General features: G+C 39.8%; 1 protein-coding gene and 1 non-coding gene across 2 annotated transcripts in view; both read left to right on the top strand.

The window, feature by feature from the left end:
• The window catches only part of C18H18orf63 (chromosome 18 C18orf63 homolog), a 37172-nt gene extending 16748 nt beyond the window's left edge, over positions 1–20424 (top strand). The window contains exons 8-13 of the mRNA XM_021150331.2: positions 5604–5700; positions 5794–5879; positions 7356–7539; positions 17067–18071; positions 18986–19057; positions 20352–20424. Of these exons, the coding sequence (XP_021005990.1) occupies positions 5604–5700; positions 5794–5879; positions 7356–7539; positions 17067–18071; positions 18986–19039 (1426 nt within the window). The 3' untranslated portion in view covers positions 19040–19057; positions 20352–20424. The remainder of the gene's footprint in view (positions 1–5603; positions 5701–5793; positions 5880–7355; positions 7540–17066; positions 18072–18985; positions 19058–20351) is intronic.
• LOC115029934 lies at positions 947–1084 on the top strand. Its single transcript, XR_003835495.1, has one exon. It is a non-coding gene; the product is annotated as a U4 spliceosomal RNA (small nuclear RNA).
• Positions 20425–20724: the final 300 nt, after the last annotated feature.

Genomic DNA, 20724 nt, shown 5'->3' with positions numbered 1-20724 from the left:
CCTGGCTGTCCTGGCACTCACTTCGTAGACCAGGCTGGCCTCGAACTCAGAAATCCGCCTGCCTCTGCCTCCCGAGTGCTGGGATTAAAGGCATGCGCCACCATGCCCGGCTAGCATTTCACTTTTAAAGCTTCTATTCAACATAGTATTAGAAGTCCTAGCCTGTGCAGTAAGAAAGAGAAGAAGATTAAAGGCATTGCAATTGGAGAGGAAGAAGGTGACCGTTTCTGTTTACCGACAACTTGATGCTACAAATAGAAATCCATAAGGATCCCATCAAAACCTAGAACTAGGAAGTGGATTTTAAAAGATGCGCGCTACAGAATCAACTTGTAAATACTCATAGTATCTGTGGTGCACACTTGTTATTCCAGAATGTGGGAAGTTAAGGTAAGTAAGACAAATCTGGATTACATCGCAAGACCGTGTCTCTAAACACCAGAACAATAGGAAAACCCAGCAGCATCTCTATGCTTTAACACAGTAACAATCTCATTCACAATATCTACCCAAAGGAAACTGTAGAATGACTCTCACCAAAGAGGGGAAAGTTAAAATTACACAACATTTCTAAAAGGAATTGACAAAGACACAAATAATTGGAATGAGAACTCAGTTGTGGATTAGAAGAATTAGAATTGTAAAACCATCCACAATACCAGAAGTAATCTATAGATGTTAGGTAATTGCCACCAAGAATCACAACCAAAGCATGTGATTCTTCAAGAACGAGGGAAAAAAATAATCTCATGTAGAAATAAAAGGCCCCAAGGAGCTGAAGCAATCTGAGAAGCATCACACTCTGATTTTAAACTATCCTACAAACTTGCAGTAATTAAAACCATTTGATGCTGGCATATACACAGGCATATAGACTTAAAGAACAAACAGCATGTTTGTAGGTAGGTAGTTATGATCAATGGATTTTCATTAACACTTCCATGAAAGCTTTGCGCAGTGGCAGTATTGTAGCCAATGAGGTTTATCTGAGGTACGATTATTGCTAAACACTTCCATGAAGACAAAAAGAGAAGGTTGTCTTTTCCAAAAGTGGTGCTGGGAAAACTGTATATCTACAAGTAGAAGAATTAAATTAGATCCTTATTTCTCACTTTGTACAAAACTTTAATAATATATTGCTGAACAGAAAAACTTTGTGACTTTGATATGAGGATGAGTTTTTGTATATTGTCCACAACGTTGTACTACAAAAGTAGAAATGGATTAGTAGAACTGCATCAAACTAAAAAGCTTTTGCAAACCTAAGAAAACAGTCAAAAGAATGAAGATCACCCATGAAGGAGGCAAAAATAGTTCTAAACCATGTTTCTTTTAGAATATTTTATGCTTCTAGAATAGAATGCCAGGTACTGGATAATTTATAAGCAATGCAAACATTTCCCATAAAAGTCTGAGGGAAAGTCTGAGATCCAATTGCCAGCACATTAAGTATAAGAGTTTCTTCATCATCGTCATTCCCCAGTGAACAGGCAAAGAGAGGATCAGAAAGACACACAAAACAGCAAAAATTACTATTTTATAAGGAACCCACACCTGAGATAATTATATCAATATACTCATTGTGAGCAGAACCTTTTCAAGCTAATTACATCTTAAAATGGTCACAGTGTTAATTAAATTTAAGACTGAGCAAACACTCCATCTACATTAAGGCAGACATAGAAAAACTCAATTCAGTAACACAAAACAACTTGGTTTTCAAATGAACAAAGAAATAGACATTTCTTCTTCTCTTTTAAGACAGGATCTCACTGCACAGGCCTGGCTGTTCTGGAACTTGCTATTAGACCTGAATTTCACCTTCCCTTTGTCTCTTGAGTGCTGGAACTAAAAGCAGGAGCCACTACACCCAACTTAAATAGAGAGGAAAAAAGATATCCAGGTGGCCAATAAATGCATGAAAATAAACTTCAGCAATAATAACAGAGGAATCCAAAGTAAAGTCAAGAGACATCACCTCATATCTGTTATCAATGGCATTATTAAAAAGAAAAATATCAACAGATATAGAAAGGGATGTTGACAAATGCCAACATCCCTTCATGAGAAAAGTCCTAAAGAGAGTAGAACTTGAAAAGCACACTTCAACATAACAGCTATCTAATGACACACCCACTAGCCAACATTGACAAAAATTGAAAGCAGCCACATTAAAATAGAAAAATGAGAGTGATGTGCTCTATTGCTGTTTCTTTTCAATATAGTACGTGAAGCCCTAGCTAGAGTATTAAAACAAGAGAAGGAAACTAAAGGGATACAAATAAGAAGTTAAAGTATCCCTATTTATAGATGGTATGATATTATACATAAGAGATCTTAAATACTGCATCAGAAAATTAAAAATGATCAACACTTTCAGCAAGTGGCAGGATATAAAATTAACTTACAAAAGTTAACATCTTTCTACATACCAATAGCAAATGTGCTGAGAAAGACAACAGAAACATGCCCATTGACAGTATATTCAAAACAAACAAACACAATGGGGAAAGAGCAGAATAAACCTAACCAAGAAAGTAAAAGATCTCTACAATGAAAACTTTAAATTTCTCAATAAATAAATGGAGGAAATCACTAGAAAAATGGAAAGACCTCCCATATTCGTGGATTAATAGGATTAATTCTGTGAAAATAATTATCCCACCTGCAGTTTACAGATTCCATACAATCTCAATTAAACTTTATATGGCATACAGACACAAAAACTCTGAATTTCATATGAAAGTACAAAAAGCTGTGGATGATGACAGCAATCCTGTATTTAAAAAATAATGGAGGGCTTACCATACAAGATTTAAAGTTATAGTATACACCAATAGTAATATAAGCAGTATGGTACTGGCACAAAAATAGAAATGTAGATCAATGGAATGGAACAGAAGACCCAGGCTCAAATGTGCATAGTGGGAGCCACCTGATATTCGATCATATGCCAAAATACACATTGAAGGAAAGACAGCATTCTCCACAAATGGTGCTGAGGAAACTGGGTATACACAGGTAGAAGGATGCTAGATTCACTTCTATGATCATGCACAAAATTAACTCTACATATATCAAAGATTCCAATGAGAAACTTGAAAGTTTGCAATTGCTAGTAGAAAACAGGCTGTACCCTACAAGGTGCAGATGTAGGGAATGACATTTTTACTAGGGCTCCATTGGTCCAGGAATTAGTTCTAACAATTGACAAATGGGAATTTATAAAACTAAAAGCTTATGTTGTCTGTCTGTCTGTCTGTCTTAGGGTTTCCATTGCTGTGAAAAGACACCCAGACTAAGGCAACTCTTATATAGGACAACATTTCATTTGGGCTGAGCAACAGGTCCAGAGGTTCAGTCCATTATCATCAAGGCAGGAAGCATGGCAGTGTCCAGGCAGGAATGGTGCAGGAGGAGCTGAGAGTTCTATATGTTGATCTAATGGCTTCCAGGAAAGAACTGTCTCAAAGCCCACCCCTACAGTGACACACTTCCTCCAACTAGCACACAGCTCCTAATAGTGCCACTCCTATTATATGTGTGTGAGTGTGTGTGTGTATTCTACATATGATATAGAGAGAGATGGAGAGAATATGTCCTGATGCAGTTACCCCACAGAGCAGTGTAATGCTCCCCCCCCCCAGGAGATTTAGACTAACTAAGCCTCCGTGTCAGGCAGGAGCTACTTCTCTTGAGTGACCCGGGAGTCCATTGCTCCTGGCTGCAGAAGGACTCCCTGAAGGAGTTGCCATGTGTTAGAAGGTGCTATGCCAGATGCCTAAGGAGAAAAGTTATCAAGAGTCCTACCCAACGGTAAAGCCTCAGAATCACAGTAATCACAGGGCTTGCAAGGCATCAGTGCCATAGTGGCACTTGTATCCTGAAGGCAACCAAACAATGTCTAATTAGAACTGCAACTATCAGAACTGGAGGTAACTCCTGCCTGGTACTGTAAATTTACCCAAGAATCTATAGCTGGAAGGGACCCACATTGTTAAAGCAATAAAGCTTCTAATTGTCTTCTGCATACTCATCCTTATGCCCAGAGATAATAACTGCAGCTTCTTTCTGCATCAGAGACCAGTAGATCCATAATCCAATCAAAACACAGAGAATAAGGGACTTGCATCCCCAGCCACCAAAGGGAAACCTGTAACACAACACCTTCATGGCTCAGGGAACATCATGGAAATTTGGGTGGAAAGACTGTTAGAAACGGAGGACTGGGAGTTCTTCTGCACATCAGCGCTGCACCCAAGAACTCTCAACGCTGTGGTTGCCTGTACAAAGCCTGTAAGGACCACACCAGTCAACACACCAGTGTGGACTGGAAGAAAACTTCCCGAGGTCCCACTTCTATATGCAAGGCTGTAGGCAGTAAAGGCCTGCGGAGGGAGGGAGAACCAGTTTTGGAGGTTTTTATTTTGTTTTGTTTTTTAGTTCTAAAGCATCAGCAGTAAACATATGCAAATAAATACGGTATTAATTGGATTCAGTAGGTGATAAAATCTTTAAATACACACACACACACACACACACACACATAACAAATAGAGAAGAGATCAGGGAGGGTTGAGAGGATAAGGGAGTTGAGGGAGGGGCAGAGATAGGGTAGAAAGGACAGAAATGCAATGTGGCTAGGTAGGAAATCCTTAAAGTTAAAAAAAATGAAAGAAATAATATAGATATGATATGTATAGGGAATGCCAGCATGCTGTTCATGAGAATGTAAATTAGTACAAATAGTGTATAAAACACTATGGGAATTTCTCACAAAGGTAAAAGGAATTTTTAAAAGGTAATTACCATATGATCTTTAATCCTAATAATAGCTATATGATATATATCCAAAGGAAATATAATCAGTATGTCAGATATTTCTGCATTCTCACATTCCTTGCAGCTCCATTCACTGTAGCTGAAATGTGGATACAACCTAAGTGTCCATATAGGTGAAATAGAAGAAGATGTGGTTTGTATAACAATGTAGCAAAATTCAGCCTTAACAAAGAAGGCAATCCTATCATATGTGACAGTATGGATAATAAACCTGGAACAAGTTATATTAAGTAAAATAAATTAGACAAATTCATGTCATCTTATATGTAGTATCTGTCAAATTGAACTCAAAAACAGTATAATTGCAGTTACAAAGGGTAGACTGGAGCTTTGGACTAGATTCAAGAAGTGCTTATTAATGATAATCTCAGACATAAAGAATAAGTTAAAACATCCATTATACAACACTTTACACTTAGTATCAAAGACTGTTCTTGGAAATCTCTACAAATAGATTTTAAGTATTTTAACTTCAAAACATGTACATATGTGAACTAGAGTATATGTTAATTTGATTATTGGATTCCACAGCTTATTTGTATTTCAAACCATGCTAGCTATATCTTAAAATATACATTGTAAGATAAAAGGTTTAATGCAACTGTATTTTGAACTAGGTAAAAGCGATTAGTCTGTTGTTTATATTTGGAGAGTAATATATTTGCTAGGTCTTTTGGAATACTTTGTAAATCACAACTTATCAAGTAACATTGGATTGTATTTAAGCATTGATGTAATGTATCAAATTTCAATTTTCATAGTATGAAAATGGGGCAGATAATAAATATTCTTCATACTGCACCCCCTGATTGTCCCCTTCATTCCTTCGAAGATTTCCAGAGGCACTGGGATGACCTGGTAGGAAGCAACTGTCATTTCATCTCTTTTCTTGCCATGTAACCTAAGAATAGCCTCCTCCAAAATGACTTACATTGTGTGCTTAATTTATAGTATGGCTATAAACTTCCAGAAGACCGTGGAGATATGAAAATATACTGCAGCGTCTACTTCAAAATGATTAACAAAAGGACCTTCACGTATCCTTTGTGCACTAGTGATAGCAGATACTTTCTGTCTGCCTGATGAGCCAGGCCTTGGCCATGGCTCATGCTGTCATTAGCATGCTCTCACTATTTAATGGAGACACCTTTTCTGCACAGCTGTGCTTAGTTTAGCTTAGAGGGTATAATTAATAAGAAGTTTTGTGCTGTTTCTTTTGGGTGTTTTTGTTTTGTTTTGGACCTGGGTCTCATTTAGCCTGGCTGGGAACTTGTTAGATATATCTCAGACTATTATTGAATTTTGGATGTTCCTGTCTGTACTTTTCAAGTGCTGTTATTATAGACATATACCACATGTCCAGTTTATGCCAAGGATAGGATTGAATCCAGGACTTGCTGCAAGATAGGCGTTCACTCTATGGCTGAGCTGCATTCTGGCTCTCTCATCTTTCAATAAAAGACACAGCATAGCTTAATTGTTTCTAATATGAAACCATGTTGGTGTCAGGAAGGGGGTTGAGAAGGTAACCCATGCTATCCTTGAACTGGCCATCCTTCTGCCTCAGCTTCCTCAGCGCTGGAATTACGACCATTCAAGGCTATAAGGAATTTTTCATAAAGACTATTGCAAAGAAAAACCTTAGACCAGAAAAGAAAATTCAGAATAGAAAAAAAAAAAAAAAAGTGTGCACACTTAGTTCTTAATAGAATGTAAGAAACCAGTCATGGGTTTCTCCTTAGCCAAGAGCTCCCCCCAGTGTCATTTGGATGTTATTGAAGGGCTAACTTAGACTTCACTAACTTAGGAAAATGGCTTTCTTAACATTGCCTTAAAAATATACACAGACACAGGACACAAGTGTGTCAGTGGAGCTCTTAAACCTCACTTAGCACGGCGGTCACCACTCTGGGATTTAGAAACAGAAGAGCCAGCGTGTTCTCCCTGTGCTCTTTCCTAACCCAGACAATCACATTAAGCCAACAGTTGGCACCAGCCAGCAATTGCCTTTCATTAGGCGCCAACACTATTCCAAGTGGTTAGATTTCTCGGTGGAAAAGAGACTGTCCTTGAAGGACTGCTTTTGAAGTTTGAAAATAATTGGTGATGTTTCTTCTCGGTGCCAAGTTTTTCCTTGTTTTTGAAGCCAGGAGCAGATTGTTGTCCACTATTTTGTCTTTATACTCAGTACAGGTGATGGCACATTCGTTAGAATCTCTTGTGGAGCATTGTAATCTACTCTACTTACATTTCTATTTACGAAATGAGGACACAATGATTCACCATGATTGTGCCATATAAAGGCCTACTACATTTTACACACACACACACAAATTTGTTAATAAAAATAAACTTAAAATAGAATGAAAACCTTTTGGCTTTGGCATCTGTAGACTATAGTATAAAAACAGAAACTGTTTATCCATCCTGACCACATTACCGCCTTTCTAAAAGTGATAACTGCTGTGTCTTGTAGACAAGAAAACGTCACGTTGTTCTTTAACTGTGCTCAGGTACCCTCTCAGCTGCATCAGAAGTCAGCCCATTCAGTTCTTCCCAAGAGTGGATTTGGATGGTGTTTTGAAAAGCTTCCTTTCAGATTTAAAATCGAAACTGCCACATTTATGTGGATTTCCCATAAAGATGACAAATAAGCCATGCTATTACACACAGGAGCTAACCAGACCACTTCTGCAGGTAAGGCGAGCTTCCAGTGGGGCACACTAATCACCCCTTTTTGGGTCTCTTGAATTCTCATGAGCCCTCCTCAGCCTAGCATCTCACAGGTGCTGTCTGTTGTTACTGGTACTTACCTGTTTGCCCTACCATGTGACATTATTGTGTTTCATACAGTGCACAGTAGTTTCAGATATGTTCCATACATATGTAGATACGCATGAGCAGGGCTATTGGAGGTTAAAAAGAGTTTTGTTAAGTGTTCGGCTGGACAGATGAACTATGGGTACAGGCCTTAGCAGTAGCTGTTGGGCGCCTGCTACCCACTAGGTGGAGTCAGGAGAGGACTTCTCTGAAACCCACAGCAGGAAAAAAAGCACTCACCAGTGGTTGCCTCTGGACTGGCTTCAGTTAACCAGCATATCTGGCTCCCTGCAGATAGAGAAGTGAAAGAAGAAATGGCTGTTTGGTTTGTTTGTTTGTTTGTTTGTTTTGTTTTCTGTACCCTAGATTTAGTGGAAATGGGGAAGAAGACACAACTTGAAATCAGATTCTGAGTTTTTATGTTTGCTAGGGCTGGAAATTCTTAGGGGAACAGAGTTTTAGAATCTGGCTTTGGGGGTGGGGTGGGGTGATCTTGTATAATACATCCCAAGCATCCCCCAGACACACTCCTTCTGTTTTCCTTCAGGGAAGAGTAGGCTTCCTAGCGTTATCAACCAAACATGGCATAACAAAGCAGTGAGCCTAGACACAACCCCTTGTGTCTACACATACAGCATGTTGTGTAATTATTCATGCAATCCAATGCAGCATCCTGCTCTCACTCTCCCTATTATAACCCCCAACTGTATTCAGAAAGGTAGCATGGCATGTCCTGGGAAGTGTTCTTGGTCTTTACTAAGTATACAGCGTTAAAAACTAGGTTTTAATCCAGAGACTGATCCATCCCATAAACAACCACCAAACCCAGACACTATTGCATATATGCCAACAAGATTTTGCTGACATGACCCTGATATAGCTGTCTCTTGTGAGGCTATGCCAATGCATGGCAAATACAGAAGTGGATGCTCACATCATCTATTGGATGGAACATTGGGCCCCCAATGAAGGAGCTAGAGAAAGCACCCAAGGATCTGAAGGGGTCTGCAACCATATAGGAGGAGCAACAACATGAACTAACCAGTACCCCCAGAGTTCATGTCTCTAGCTGCATATGTAGCAGAGGATGGCCTAGTCAGCCATCAATGGGAGGGGAGACCCTTGGTCTTGCAAAGATTATATGCCCCAATATAGGGAATGCCAGGGTCAGGAAGCAGGAGTGGGCAGGTTGGGGAGCAGGGGTGGGGCATGGGAGGGTATAGGGGACTTTCAGAGAGGAAACTAGGAAAGAGGAAGCATTTGAAATGTAAATGAAGAAAATATCTAATAAAAAAGAAAAAAAACCTAGGTTTTAGTTATGCCCAGTTTTGAACTTTATGCAAATGAAAGCATTGTGTTTGTGTTTCTGTGTCTGACTCTTTGCTTTAGAATAGACTTTGTGACGCTCATTCATGCTGATCCTCTAAGCTGTGGTCACAGTTTCATTCCCATGTAGTTACATAATGATGCCATAGTTGGTGTATTCACCCAGAATGTTGCTGCTTGACAGCTAGATTGTTTGAGTGCTAACTGCAATAATGTGGTGGGCAGTGTCCCAGTGCACATCCTCTAGGCCTGTGGACATGAATCCCATACATGGAGAATCAGTATTTTATGCCAAGTTTAGGACACATGACAGGCACCTGCCAAAGTGGTTGCAGTGTCTTGTGAACCTCTTGCTGTTGCTCCTTGCCCCTGTTCATATGTAGTATTGTCAATCTCTACCTCAGCAATTCTGGCAGACATGCTCATTATCATGTGCATTTAACCTTCATGTATTTGATTAATTATGTATATTGGTTATTTGGATATCTGCTTTGAAGGATTTGTCTACCGTTTTTTCATTTATAGGTATTCCGACATAATGTTCTTTATCAGCTGTGTAGAGAACTTTGTCTCCCTCCATTCTGCAAAATGCTTTCTTTCTCTCTCTTTCTTATTTATTTATTATATGTAAGTACACTGCAGCTGTCTTCAGAAACACCAGAAGATGGCATCAGATAACATTATGGATGGATGTGAGCCATCATGGTGTTGCTGGGATTTGAACTCACAGCCTTCAGAAGAGTAGTCGGAGCTCTTAACTGCTGAGCCATCTCTCCAGCCTGCTTTCTTCCTCTTAATGGTGTTTTGTAATAGCAGTTTTAATTTATAGTCTAAGTTACTAGGGTATTTCTTTATGATAGCCATACTTTTTTGTCTCATTTTAAAAAATGCATGTGCATTCCAAAACCTTGTGTTTTTTCCATGATGTCACACAAACATCCAGTTGGAATTTATATGGTATATAGTGTGATGTGGTAATTAGATTTCTTTGTTAAGTATATATCTGTTTGTCCAACCAATGATAGTGAAAGGACAGTTCTTTCCCCCAGTATCCTACAGTAACACCTCCCGATCTACAAATCTCTGTAGACATCTCATTTCAGTTTGTTGACTTATGCCTACTCTTAGAGACATGTATATAGGTGTAACCACAGATATTATTGAGATTTATTTATCTATGAACTTTTCCATCTCTTCTGTATTCAATATACTTTTTTTGTTTGGGTTTTTTTTTTTTTTTTGAGACAGGGTTTCTCTGTATAGTCCTGGCTGTCCTGGAACTCACTTTGTAGTCCAGGCTGGCCTCGAACTCAGAAATCCGCCTGCCTCTGCCTCCCAAGTGCTGGGATTAAAGGCGTGCGGACCACCACCTGGCTAATATACTTTTAAAAAGATTTAAATAGCTTTAAAGATTTAAAAGCCATAAAAAGATTTTAGTAGCTGGGTGTGGTGGCGCACGCCTTTAATCCCAGCACTAGGGAGGCAGAGGCAGGCAGATTTCTGAGTTCGAGTCCAACCTGGTTTACAAAGTGAGTTCCGGGACAGCCAGGGCTATACAGAGAAACCCTGTCTCAAAAAACAAAAACAAAAAAATTAATAATATTATAAAGTTCTGTACTTATGCTATATTTATATTTATATCTTGCATTTGATAATTTTAATGTCATGAATGGTTTCTTAAACTTTTATTTATCTTTTATTTCAAAATATTTTCAGATTTCCACTGATTTCTCTCTTGAACCCTTCACTTCTTAAGAGTATCTTTCTTAGGGATGAAGAGATGCTTCAGCAGTTTAAAGGGCACATTTTTAGGGACCCAATGCCTCGCGCTGCCATAAGAACCTGCACACACACACACACACACACACACACTACCACCATCAACACCAACAACAACAACAACAGAAAAATAGAGAATTTGGAATTGCTTATATTCCTGGTGACTTGAACTTGACAATGTACATTATATGTGGCTCAGCTTGTTACCTTAGATGATAAGAATCACTGTGGGGCTGCTGGATTTTATTCAACACTCTCTACTGAGAGCGCTGTAGCCTGGCACCAGGATAGCATTGTCTTCCCTTCAAACCCCATGAGTCTGTGAGCATATTGTGGAAAAGCTCCTATATGGCATCAAGTTTTCTGGAGTTCTACTGAGTGCCTTCTGTACTGGAGCATAGCTGACATCTAATACTGTACTTGTGCAGAGCGCCTCTCTGTTACTGGGCTCATAACCAGGAGGACTCTGCTGTGCTCTATAGGACACACCAACACTGGAAACTCTATTTGGAAATCTACCAGAAGCCAAGAGCTACAATTTCTCTGTGCTATGGGTCAACCTCTCTTTCTGTGACTGTGCTATGGGTCAGCTGTTTTCCTTTGAGCTGGTTTCTGTTGACAGTGGCTCCCTCTGCCCTGCTGATTAGACCTTCCTGTGCTGAGCTCTGTGGCCAAGCACCACACCCCATGCCATTTCCTTTAGCTTTCATTTTATTTTGTGCGCATGTGTGTTTTGCCTACGTAACTGTCTGTGCACCTGTGTGTGTACATGCTTGTTGCTGTTGGATGTGAGCTGGCTTGTGAGTGCTGGGTCCCGAAGCTGGGTCTTCTGCAAGAACAACAGGTGCTCTTAACCACTGACCTCTCTAGAGAGCCCCAGCTGAGGCCGCCTTTTCAGGTCTAGTCACATTCACACACATTCACATCACCTGTCACTAGCCAGCCTGTGAACTGTATTTTTGGTCAAGGACCACCCCACTGAAATGCAAAAGTTTTCAAGTTGAGCATTTGTGGCTACAGACAAGGGCACTTCCTGAAAAGGGAGTGTAGAGGACAGATGCCTTAGTTGGTACCTGTGTTATAGTCTCTGGCTTTACATAACTGTTGTGTTGCTTTTCTTCTGAGCATGGTCTCACTATGCAGATTTGGCTGTGCTGGAACTCACTATGTAGACTAGGCTGGCCATGAACTCACGGAGATTTACCTACCTCCTGAGCACGGGGATTGCTTAAAGGCATGTGCCACCATATCCAGCTGGCATAACATTCTTTAAAGTTCGATTGCTTGCCAAATCCAATCTAAGGAAGAGTTGCTAAATAGATACTTACGTCATGCCTTTGTATGGACTACTTATTGCACACTTCATAGTCTCATCTTATGTAAAGCCTGTAGAATGTACTTCAATTACATGTATCATTTTAAAAGCATTTTTACATGTCCCAATGTCATTGCTATACCCACCAGAATGAATGATAATTCTTTAGTGTCACCAAGCACAGGTCATGCCCCAACTCTCATTTATCACAGTTTTATTTTTTAAGAGTTTTGTCAAGTTAAAATGTAAACAGGGCCATTTCAGATCATTTGGTCATTATATATGCTAATCTGTGTTATTATACAGCATTATTTATGGCTGTTGTTTGCTAGAAACAGAACACTTGCCCAGGAGCATGGTCTACATTTTGGATTTGAGCATTTGCTTCCTTGTATGTTATGTCATTTAAAGCTAACATCGTCTTTCAGCTTCCATATGTCGTATAAGCCAGGGGCTCTGCCTTAAGCAAGATAGACAAGTGTGGTGCCACGAACACACCTGACTCTAATAAATTGTGAAATTTCAGTTAGTCATTCTGGTTGCTTTTCAGCCTTCCCCTCCCCAGATGTTTTGCAGCACTGCCTGTTACTGCAAGCATAAGAAGATTGTGACACCCTGGATTAGTTTATCTCCAGGTATAGCAATCACAGGGAGTGTGTATATGTGTGTGTGGTGGGGTGGTGTGTGTGTGTGTGTGTGTGTGTGTGTGTGTGTGTGTGTGGTGAGTTGCTAAGCCTTAGCATATCTCTCTTTGCCTCAGTCTATCTAGAGAGGCATACTGATAGATATGGATATTTTAACAGTTAACAGGAAGGAAGAAGAGTCTGTCCCTTATTGTCCTACATCAAATGTCTGGATGCAACAGAAGGACTTTCTCCCTCAGTAAAAATCTAAGCACCTTGCCCAGGTAAATGGTAGACTTCTCAAATTCTTTTTAACAGTTACCTTAATAGTGGGCCACCATTTTATATCTGTAAAACTTTTAGTTTATATATTGTATGTCAGTGCTAGAAACTAAAGGTCAACCAAGCTTCATCTTCCAATGACCCAGACAAATGATGTGTACAGTAAAGCATGTGCTTACAAGTCAGCTCATGGCTTCACGAAGCTCCAGTGTGGGGACCACCTAAGAATTCCGTGAATTCAGCAGCATTTCTTCTCAGGCGTTTATTGGGTGCTGTTGCTTGCTATGTATGAAGAGAAATGTGTCAAATAAGTTTAGTGTGTACTGAAGAAGGGTGTGAACAACAGTGTACATGGGCTTTTAGAGTACTTTTCAGTCCTTGTAACTCAGCTGTTGAATACCTAAAACAAATTCGAGTGATAACTACATTATTTCCTATTAGAAGTGACGTTTTCAAGTTCTTGTGGCACATTATGATTGTGAATGTCTCAGTTTTAACAGCAAGTCTGTAGGAGCCCAGTGAAGTCTCCTGAAACGTCTGTAGTAGCTGTTAGTCATGTTTGAGTAAGCGTAGTATGAACAAAGTCTTTTATTGCACAGGGTTAACAAATAGTCTGTTGCTAGCTGAGGCTAACTGCTGTTTTATTACAACATTACCTCTTGTTTTTATAAAATGTACCAAGATTTTAAATTGATATCTTTATTTTACATGTTAAAAAAAAGTTTCTTTTATCACCAGAAAAAAAAAAAAAAAGAGTTCTGTGAATTATTTAGGATCTCATCTGTTGTTCACATATGTCCCTTTTGTTTCTCTATACATTTTGAATATAAACCTAAAAGTTTCCTCCCTTTTGGCTATGTACAGTATTTTAAAAATTAAAACAATGAATAATACATTGCCAACCTAGGGAGCAGAACAGTGTCCCGGAAACTCTTCTCACCAGACACGCACTTCTCAGACAGGCGAGGAAGAGCTGGTGTGAACGTAACGTATCTCAGGCACAGACACTCATTCTCTCAGAATGCATGCCATTTGTCCTGATCCACGTCTGTCTAGAGGTTTTCTCTGGGTATCTCAATGAGTGGGTGCAATTTAAAAAAATCATACAGTTTGTGAAACTGTATGATCTTTAAAAAGGAAGTGTTCTTTGATTGTTAATAATTAATTTCAACTTAGTTCTTAAATATGTTTCTTTCAAGGCAAAGGAAAAACATTTGCACTCCAGAGTAACTCCATCAGCTTTGGTATTTGGTAGAATTTCAACCAAATTGAGTGATCTTTNTTTTTTTTTTTTTTTTTTTTGGATAAGGTTTCTCTGTCTAGCTCTGACTGTTCTGGAACTCACTCTTTTTTTTTTTAAACATTTATTTATTTATTTATTTATTTATTTATTTATTTATATGTAAGTACACTGTAGCTGTCTTCAGATGCACCAGAAGAGGGCATCAGATCTCATTACAGATGGTTGTGAGCCACCATGTGGTTGCTGGGATTTGAACTCAGAACCTTCAGAAGAGCAGTCAGTGCTCTTACCCACTGAGCCATCTCACCAGCCCTTGAGTGATCTTTCTTATGATGGCATCTGTGTGCTTACGTAGCATGTATAATACAAGGACAGCAGTCTGTGGGGAAGTATGTTGGTTTGTTATCTGCTACTCTCCAATAGCAGATGAGCAGATATGTCTGTCTACACTGGACACCCAGAAATCGAGTGAGTGCACAATGCAGTTTCTGCCTGGTAGTGGCTGAGCTCAGTCAACAGGTTTATAGTTGAACTTTTTAGCAAAGCAGACACAGGTGTTGTCTCCAAATAGTTGATTATGTGTGGCAGGCAATCACAAAGTCAACACTCTAAGTGCAAATAAGAAAATGACATTTCAGGCTTTATAAGGGCTTGTTCCAGAAGACCAACGTGAAGAGTAGAGTAGAACAGAGGGTCAGCACCAGTCCACCATGCCCTTCCTTCTTGACCTGAGATGACGGTGGTAGTCCTTGCTCTTCTGATGTCTTGACAAAAAATGCTACGCAAGGTTTTATTAGACAACTTTTAGTTTTGTGCTAGTTCCCTTGTACAGAGACTGTTCTGAAGAACGTCTGTACTCCCGTTTTTATTCTTCAGAAGCATGAGAATTGTGTTCCCCTAAGGTGTATATATTGAAGTCCCGTTTTCTCTTAATTTTAAGCCATTTCATCTTTATGTGCCTTGTTATGCCGAGTAGATAATTGGGTCAATCTTATAATTCTGTGCCTGATTATAATTCTGATCCCAAAACTCCTGGACTTATCTCAGCCTCTTTCAAAAACTGAAACTCGGTTGAAGAAGGACAAATTAACTGTTCTGGTTTGCATATTATTTCTATAACTTTTACATTTTTGCTTGTGACGTATTTTTAATCTGTAAGGGTAAGAAGGTACATATACGGTCTACATTTTACCTTCTGTTGATAAATGCCATGAACAAAAGCATCATGGCAGCAGAGGAATGTTTGACCCACTGAGTAATAAGCAACTATTGAGAAAACTCAGAACAGGAATTCAAGTCGGAGCAGAGGCAGGGACCATGGAAATCGTACACACTGGCTTGCTCTCCAGGCTTGCTAAGCTTGCTCTCTTACATAACCTGAGACTACCTGCCCAGCAGTGGCACCACCCACAGGGGCCTGGACCCTCACACAACTGATTAATCCAGAAAATACCTCCACCACAGGTTTATGGGCCAGTCTGATGGAGGGAGTTCCTCAATTAAGATCCTCTATTCCCAAATGATTCTAACTTGTGGCAAGTTGACACAAATTAACTGGCACAACTGTTCTTTCTAAAAAGCTAAAGTCCAGTGTAGATTTATTTCAAAATACTAAAACTACGTATTTTGAATAATTGAACAGAGAAGCATACTGTCATAGACCGCCAATGGAATACTCAGTCGCAGGAAGGGAAATTCTGATACGTGTTACAACATAGCTCAATCTTGAGAAAATAGCCTATCAGGTGAAATAAGCCTGACCCTAAAGAAAACATTGTACAACCCCATATGAAGCATCTAGAATGGCAGACACATAGCAAAAGAAAGTAGAGCAGGAGCTAGGAGAGTACCAGAGTCAGAAGAAATGTGGATGATTTACAAAGTACAAAGGTTTGGAGTTTTGTGTGGGATGAGGAAAGGGCTGGTGATAGTTCTAGCACCCAGCTCAGTGGTAAGTATGCTTGAAGCCTCTGCATGATGCACCTAGAATGGTTCAATGCTAACATTATATTTATTTTTGCTTGTTTTGTTTTAAATATGGAGCACTTCATGAATTTGGCTGTCCTCCTTGAGCAGGGTGCTAATCTAATGCTTGCCTGCTCTGTATTGTTCCAGTGTCAGTCTGTGTGCTCAGAGTGAGCATGGGAAAATTTAATCTTATACATACTCAAAGAACAGGCCATGCTTGGCTCTCTTTGATGTATCCTACTAGTCAGTTAGACAACTTGCTGAGTTACTGCTAGGCACCAGAAACTGTAGCAGACAGTGAAAACAATCAGGCCTAAGACACACAGCTCTGCCTGAAATCAAAAATTTCACTTAAAGATCTCATGTAAATGAATCCACTCTTTCACTAGAGTTTTTTCAGCAAGTACTTCTTAGTAACTTTAGAAAAGGTCAGAGTAAAAGGCCATAGTTCTTTCACTTCAAGATGCCAATGTCTGTTCAGGGAGGGAGGACACGGACACTAAGGTGTCAGAGCACCCTGTTCACCCTGTTCGTGGGAGATGAGACTTAAAGAGAGGAGAGGCCACAGCTTAGAGCAGTGATAAGAAGGGAAGCACTGGGAGCCAGAAGCTTGCCCAAGCACATCTGGAAAACAGTGTAGACACAGATGGTAGCTGTGTGTAAGCTTTACAGTTGGTTGACTTCAGGTTATGATGTGCCAAGAGAAATATACACCTTACACCAGAAGGCTCAGTTATACTTTCTTTCTCAGCTGTTCCATGTGTTTTAGTGTTACTTTGTATTCTTATTCTAATACTTTATATTTCTTTTCTCTTTTCACTTATATTATTATTACATCTTTAAATTTCCCTAATCTCTGTCCTTTCAGGAAAACAAAGTCAAACCATCCAATCTGACCACTAAAAAACTCTTCCGCGCTTCTCTAACTCAAGCCACATTGGTGAAACCCACCAGAGCTCTAAATGTCATGCCACAGTCAACAGCCACGGAGCACAAGGTGGAGCCTGCTGTCAGCCAGCAGAGGTCGGGCTTGTTCTCAGCTGCTTGCCACCAGCCTGGGTTTTTCCATGACCGAAAGCCTTCCTGGCCTCTCAAGGCATCACAGCTTCATTTGGATGAGTCCCATCTCAGCAGAGAAAATACACAAGTTGGGAGCAGAACTCTTTGCATACAAAGTAACAGAGCCCCTGCATTCATACCAGTTTTCAAAAGGAAATCTGAGCAAGTGAACAAAAACATCTCGGCACTTAGCACCTTGAAAAGAAAACAGAGCGGAGTTACAGAACCTACCGTATTAGCACAGGAAACCAGTGTTACTCAGGGGGGCAAACCCACAGCCTCTCGGAAAAGACCAAATAGCAACATTCGAGTACTTGCTGGGAACTTAAATCAGAAGGGCTCCAAACCTCTGCAAGAAAAAGGCACCGAGTTCTATGATCAGAAGAAGGAACAGCCCTCTTCTGATTCGAGACAGACTGTGTACCTTAGAGAAGCTAGACCATTGTCTCCTAGTGCCGTGACACAGGCGTCAAGTAACAGTTCAGTGATGAAAAACGATGTTGACATCCACATTGCTGGAAAAGACAATCTAACAAGCAGATTCATCACACAAATTTTGGGGAAAAGCCACGAGTCCCTAAAACTCCAAAGCCAGCCACACATTTTTGAATCAGAATTAGAAACTGAAGACTCCCAACTCCAACAGCAACAATTAGTGAGTCAGGTTCCAGAAGCCGATGCAGCTGAGCACAGCCCAATAGAAAGCAAAGCAGCCCACAGCCTCAGACAGGAATTGTGTCTGCAGTCTTCAAGGGCTTCTACAAAGCGTCGTTCCAGTGCTGCACACCAGAGGCAATCTAGTTCTAAGAAACAGGTAAAGAATCTGGAAAAATCCACGCTAGGCTGGACTTTTACAACCTTAAATAAGGGTCTGGGGCTGGAAAGATGGCTCAGCAGTTAAGTGTACTGACTGTTCTTTCAGAGGTCCCAGGTTCAATTCCCAGCACCCACATGGCAGCTCACAACCATCTATAACTTCTTTTCCAGGGATCCCACTCCCTCACACATGCAGGCAAAAAAATAATGTAAATAAGATAAAAATAAATTTTAAAAACCAAATAAATTTATTTTTTTAAAAAAAGCATGTAAATAACTTACCCAAGTGGATATAGAGACATGGTAATTAAGAAAGCCTTCTCTGCTCTACCCTAAACCTCCATGGTTTACCAAACATTGCAGAAAAGGGAGCAGCAAGGATGTGAGAGCTGGGTGGTGCGAGTGCTGTGAAGCAGTGTGTCTGGACATGGCATGGCCACTGCGCCCACAAACTCACTGTAGCCATGGTTCCATGCAGAAGTCTGAGCTCACAGACATTTCAGCATAGACAAGGAAGCACTCGTGAGTGCCCACCCAGTGTGAGAGGGTTTGACATACTCATGGTTGCTAGGAGGAAAGGCGCCATTTTCTTCAGTTGTGTAGTCACAGATAAATGATCCATCCATAGTTACTTGCCAATAACTCTCCACCATGCTCATGGAAGTCAACAAAATTAAACTCAGTTGGTCACCAAAATAAAGCTATCAAGGTAGGAGCAGGACTTGTTTTAAAGGGCTTTGGTGGAAGAGGGAGGATTTGAAAAAGTACTGGGATGAAAATAACCAAAATTTATTACACACGTGTAAGAAATTGCCAAAGAATTTTAAGGAGAGAGACCAACTCTCTCAAGAAGCAAAACTGTTAGTAATATAGTTGGTTTGTAACAAAATGGTGTTCTTCGATTCAATACAGGTTTCTAAGACAACAAAACCCAAGACTTCCCTCAACATTCCTGAAGCAGTGTGAACAGAGACTGTCCACCAGGTAACTGCAGTGACTTAAGCACATTTACTTTCCTTAAATTACTTATACAGAGATTTAAGCTAAGCTGAAATTAGCAAGGAAATAGGAACATCACATCCTGTGTACAAGCAACTATTTTACATTATGTATTCCCAAAGAGGAATGGCATTAAGGAAGGACACACACACACACACACACACACACACACACACACACATAGGCTCTCTTCTCTTTAGTTCTGGGGTCTCACAGACTAGGAATCTAGCACCAGTACTGCAGCCACAGCAGCAGTGTGACTATGGAAGGAACATGATCCCACTAACATGTCTCTATGCTTGAGCATGACCCGAATAAAGACCTTAAGCCCAGAGATGATCGAGTTAAAGTCTACTCTCAAAATGCCACAGTGCCAGCTACACTTACACTTCAGACTTAATTCTCACTTTGGGTCCCTGGCACTGAGTTCACAAAATTGTACATCTGGAAATAACATTTTATTCCTTGTTGCCATCTGTTCTATTCTAAGAACAAACACATTGCTAAAACATCCACAAGTATTCTTCACATAAAACTATTGGCATACATTCAGATTCTTTAAGAGCCAACTAGAAAAACATTTTTTTCTTTTTCAAATGCTATTTCTTCCTATAGCTAGTAGAATTTTCAACATGCTTTGAATTAGCTAAAAGGTACATAATTCTATTCCTACTTATGTTATGGTGTGGTATTTTATGTAGTTTTAAACATCTTCATTCTAATGTTCTCATGTGGTGAAGGAAAATAGTGTATGTGCCTTAGAAATGGAAATTTGTATTTTTAGAAATAATCTACTCTAGGTTCCATGTTGTCTTAGAAGTACATTACTTTCTTATTTTGGATTACTTAATGTCTGACACAAAATGAACAATCCATTCTATTAGGAAGAGTAACATAATGAGAAAATTGTAGTTTCTATAGTGATCTGTGGGCAGTACTATCACCCAGTTATCAGCTAGACACCTCTGTAAAAACTTTTGAGTAATGTGGAGTAGTTAAGTAAACAAATTTGAAAACTTGGGGACTGGAGAGGTGGCTCAGCAAGTAAGAGCACTGGCTACTCTTCCAGAAGACACAGGTTCAGTTCTCAGGGCCAATATTGTAGTTCACAAGTGTATATGACTCCAGTTCCAGGGCATCTAATGTCATCTTCTGGACTCTGTAGACATCATGCTTACACATGGTACACAGTCATACATGCAGGCAAACCAGCCATACATATAAAATAAAATAATAAGTTTCTAAAAGAGTAAAACTCATCTCCAACTGCTCTTTGTAGGGATAACTAGGAGCACTGATGAAGTTTCTCCAGACATTGTCTGTGGCCAAGAAGACAACCGTGTGTACTGTTCTGGGACCTCTTGTTTTACTGAACAATTCTCCTTTTAATTTTTGCATAGTATTTCATTGGATGTGGATATACCATGTTTAACTTGCTCCCTATTGGTTGATGAGATACATCATTTACAACCTTTCAGTATTATAAGTCATGTGAACTGTTCTCTACAGAATGTTGTAAGTTACCGAATTTGTGCTATGTGATACTTTGTTTTTAAAGAAAGACTTTAATTCTGTAGCCCCAGCTAACCTGAAACTTGCTATGTAGACCAGGTTGGCCTCAAACTCATAGAGATCCACTTGCCTCTATTTCC

This window comes from Mus caroli, chromosome 18 (assembly GCF_900094665.2).
Source record: "Mus caroli chromosome 18, CAROLI_EIJ_v1.1, whole genome shotgun sequence".
NCBI classification, from domain to species: domain Eukaryota; kingdom Metazoa; phylum Chordata; class Mammalia; order Rodentia; family Muridae; genus Mus; species Mus caroli.
This window is presented reverse-complemented; position numbering and strand designations above follow the sequence as displayed.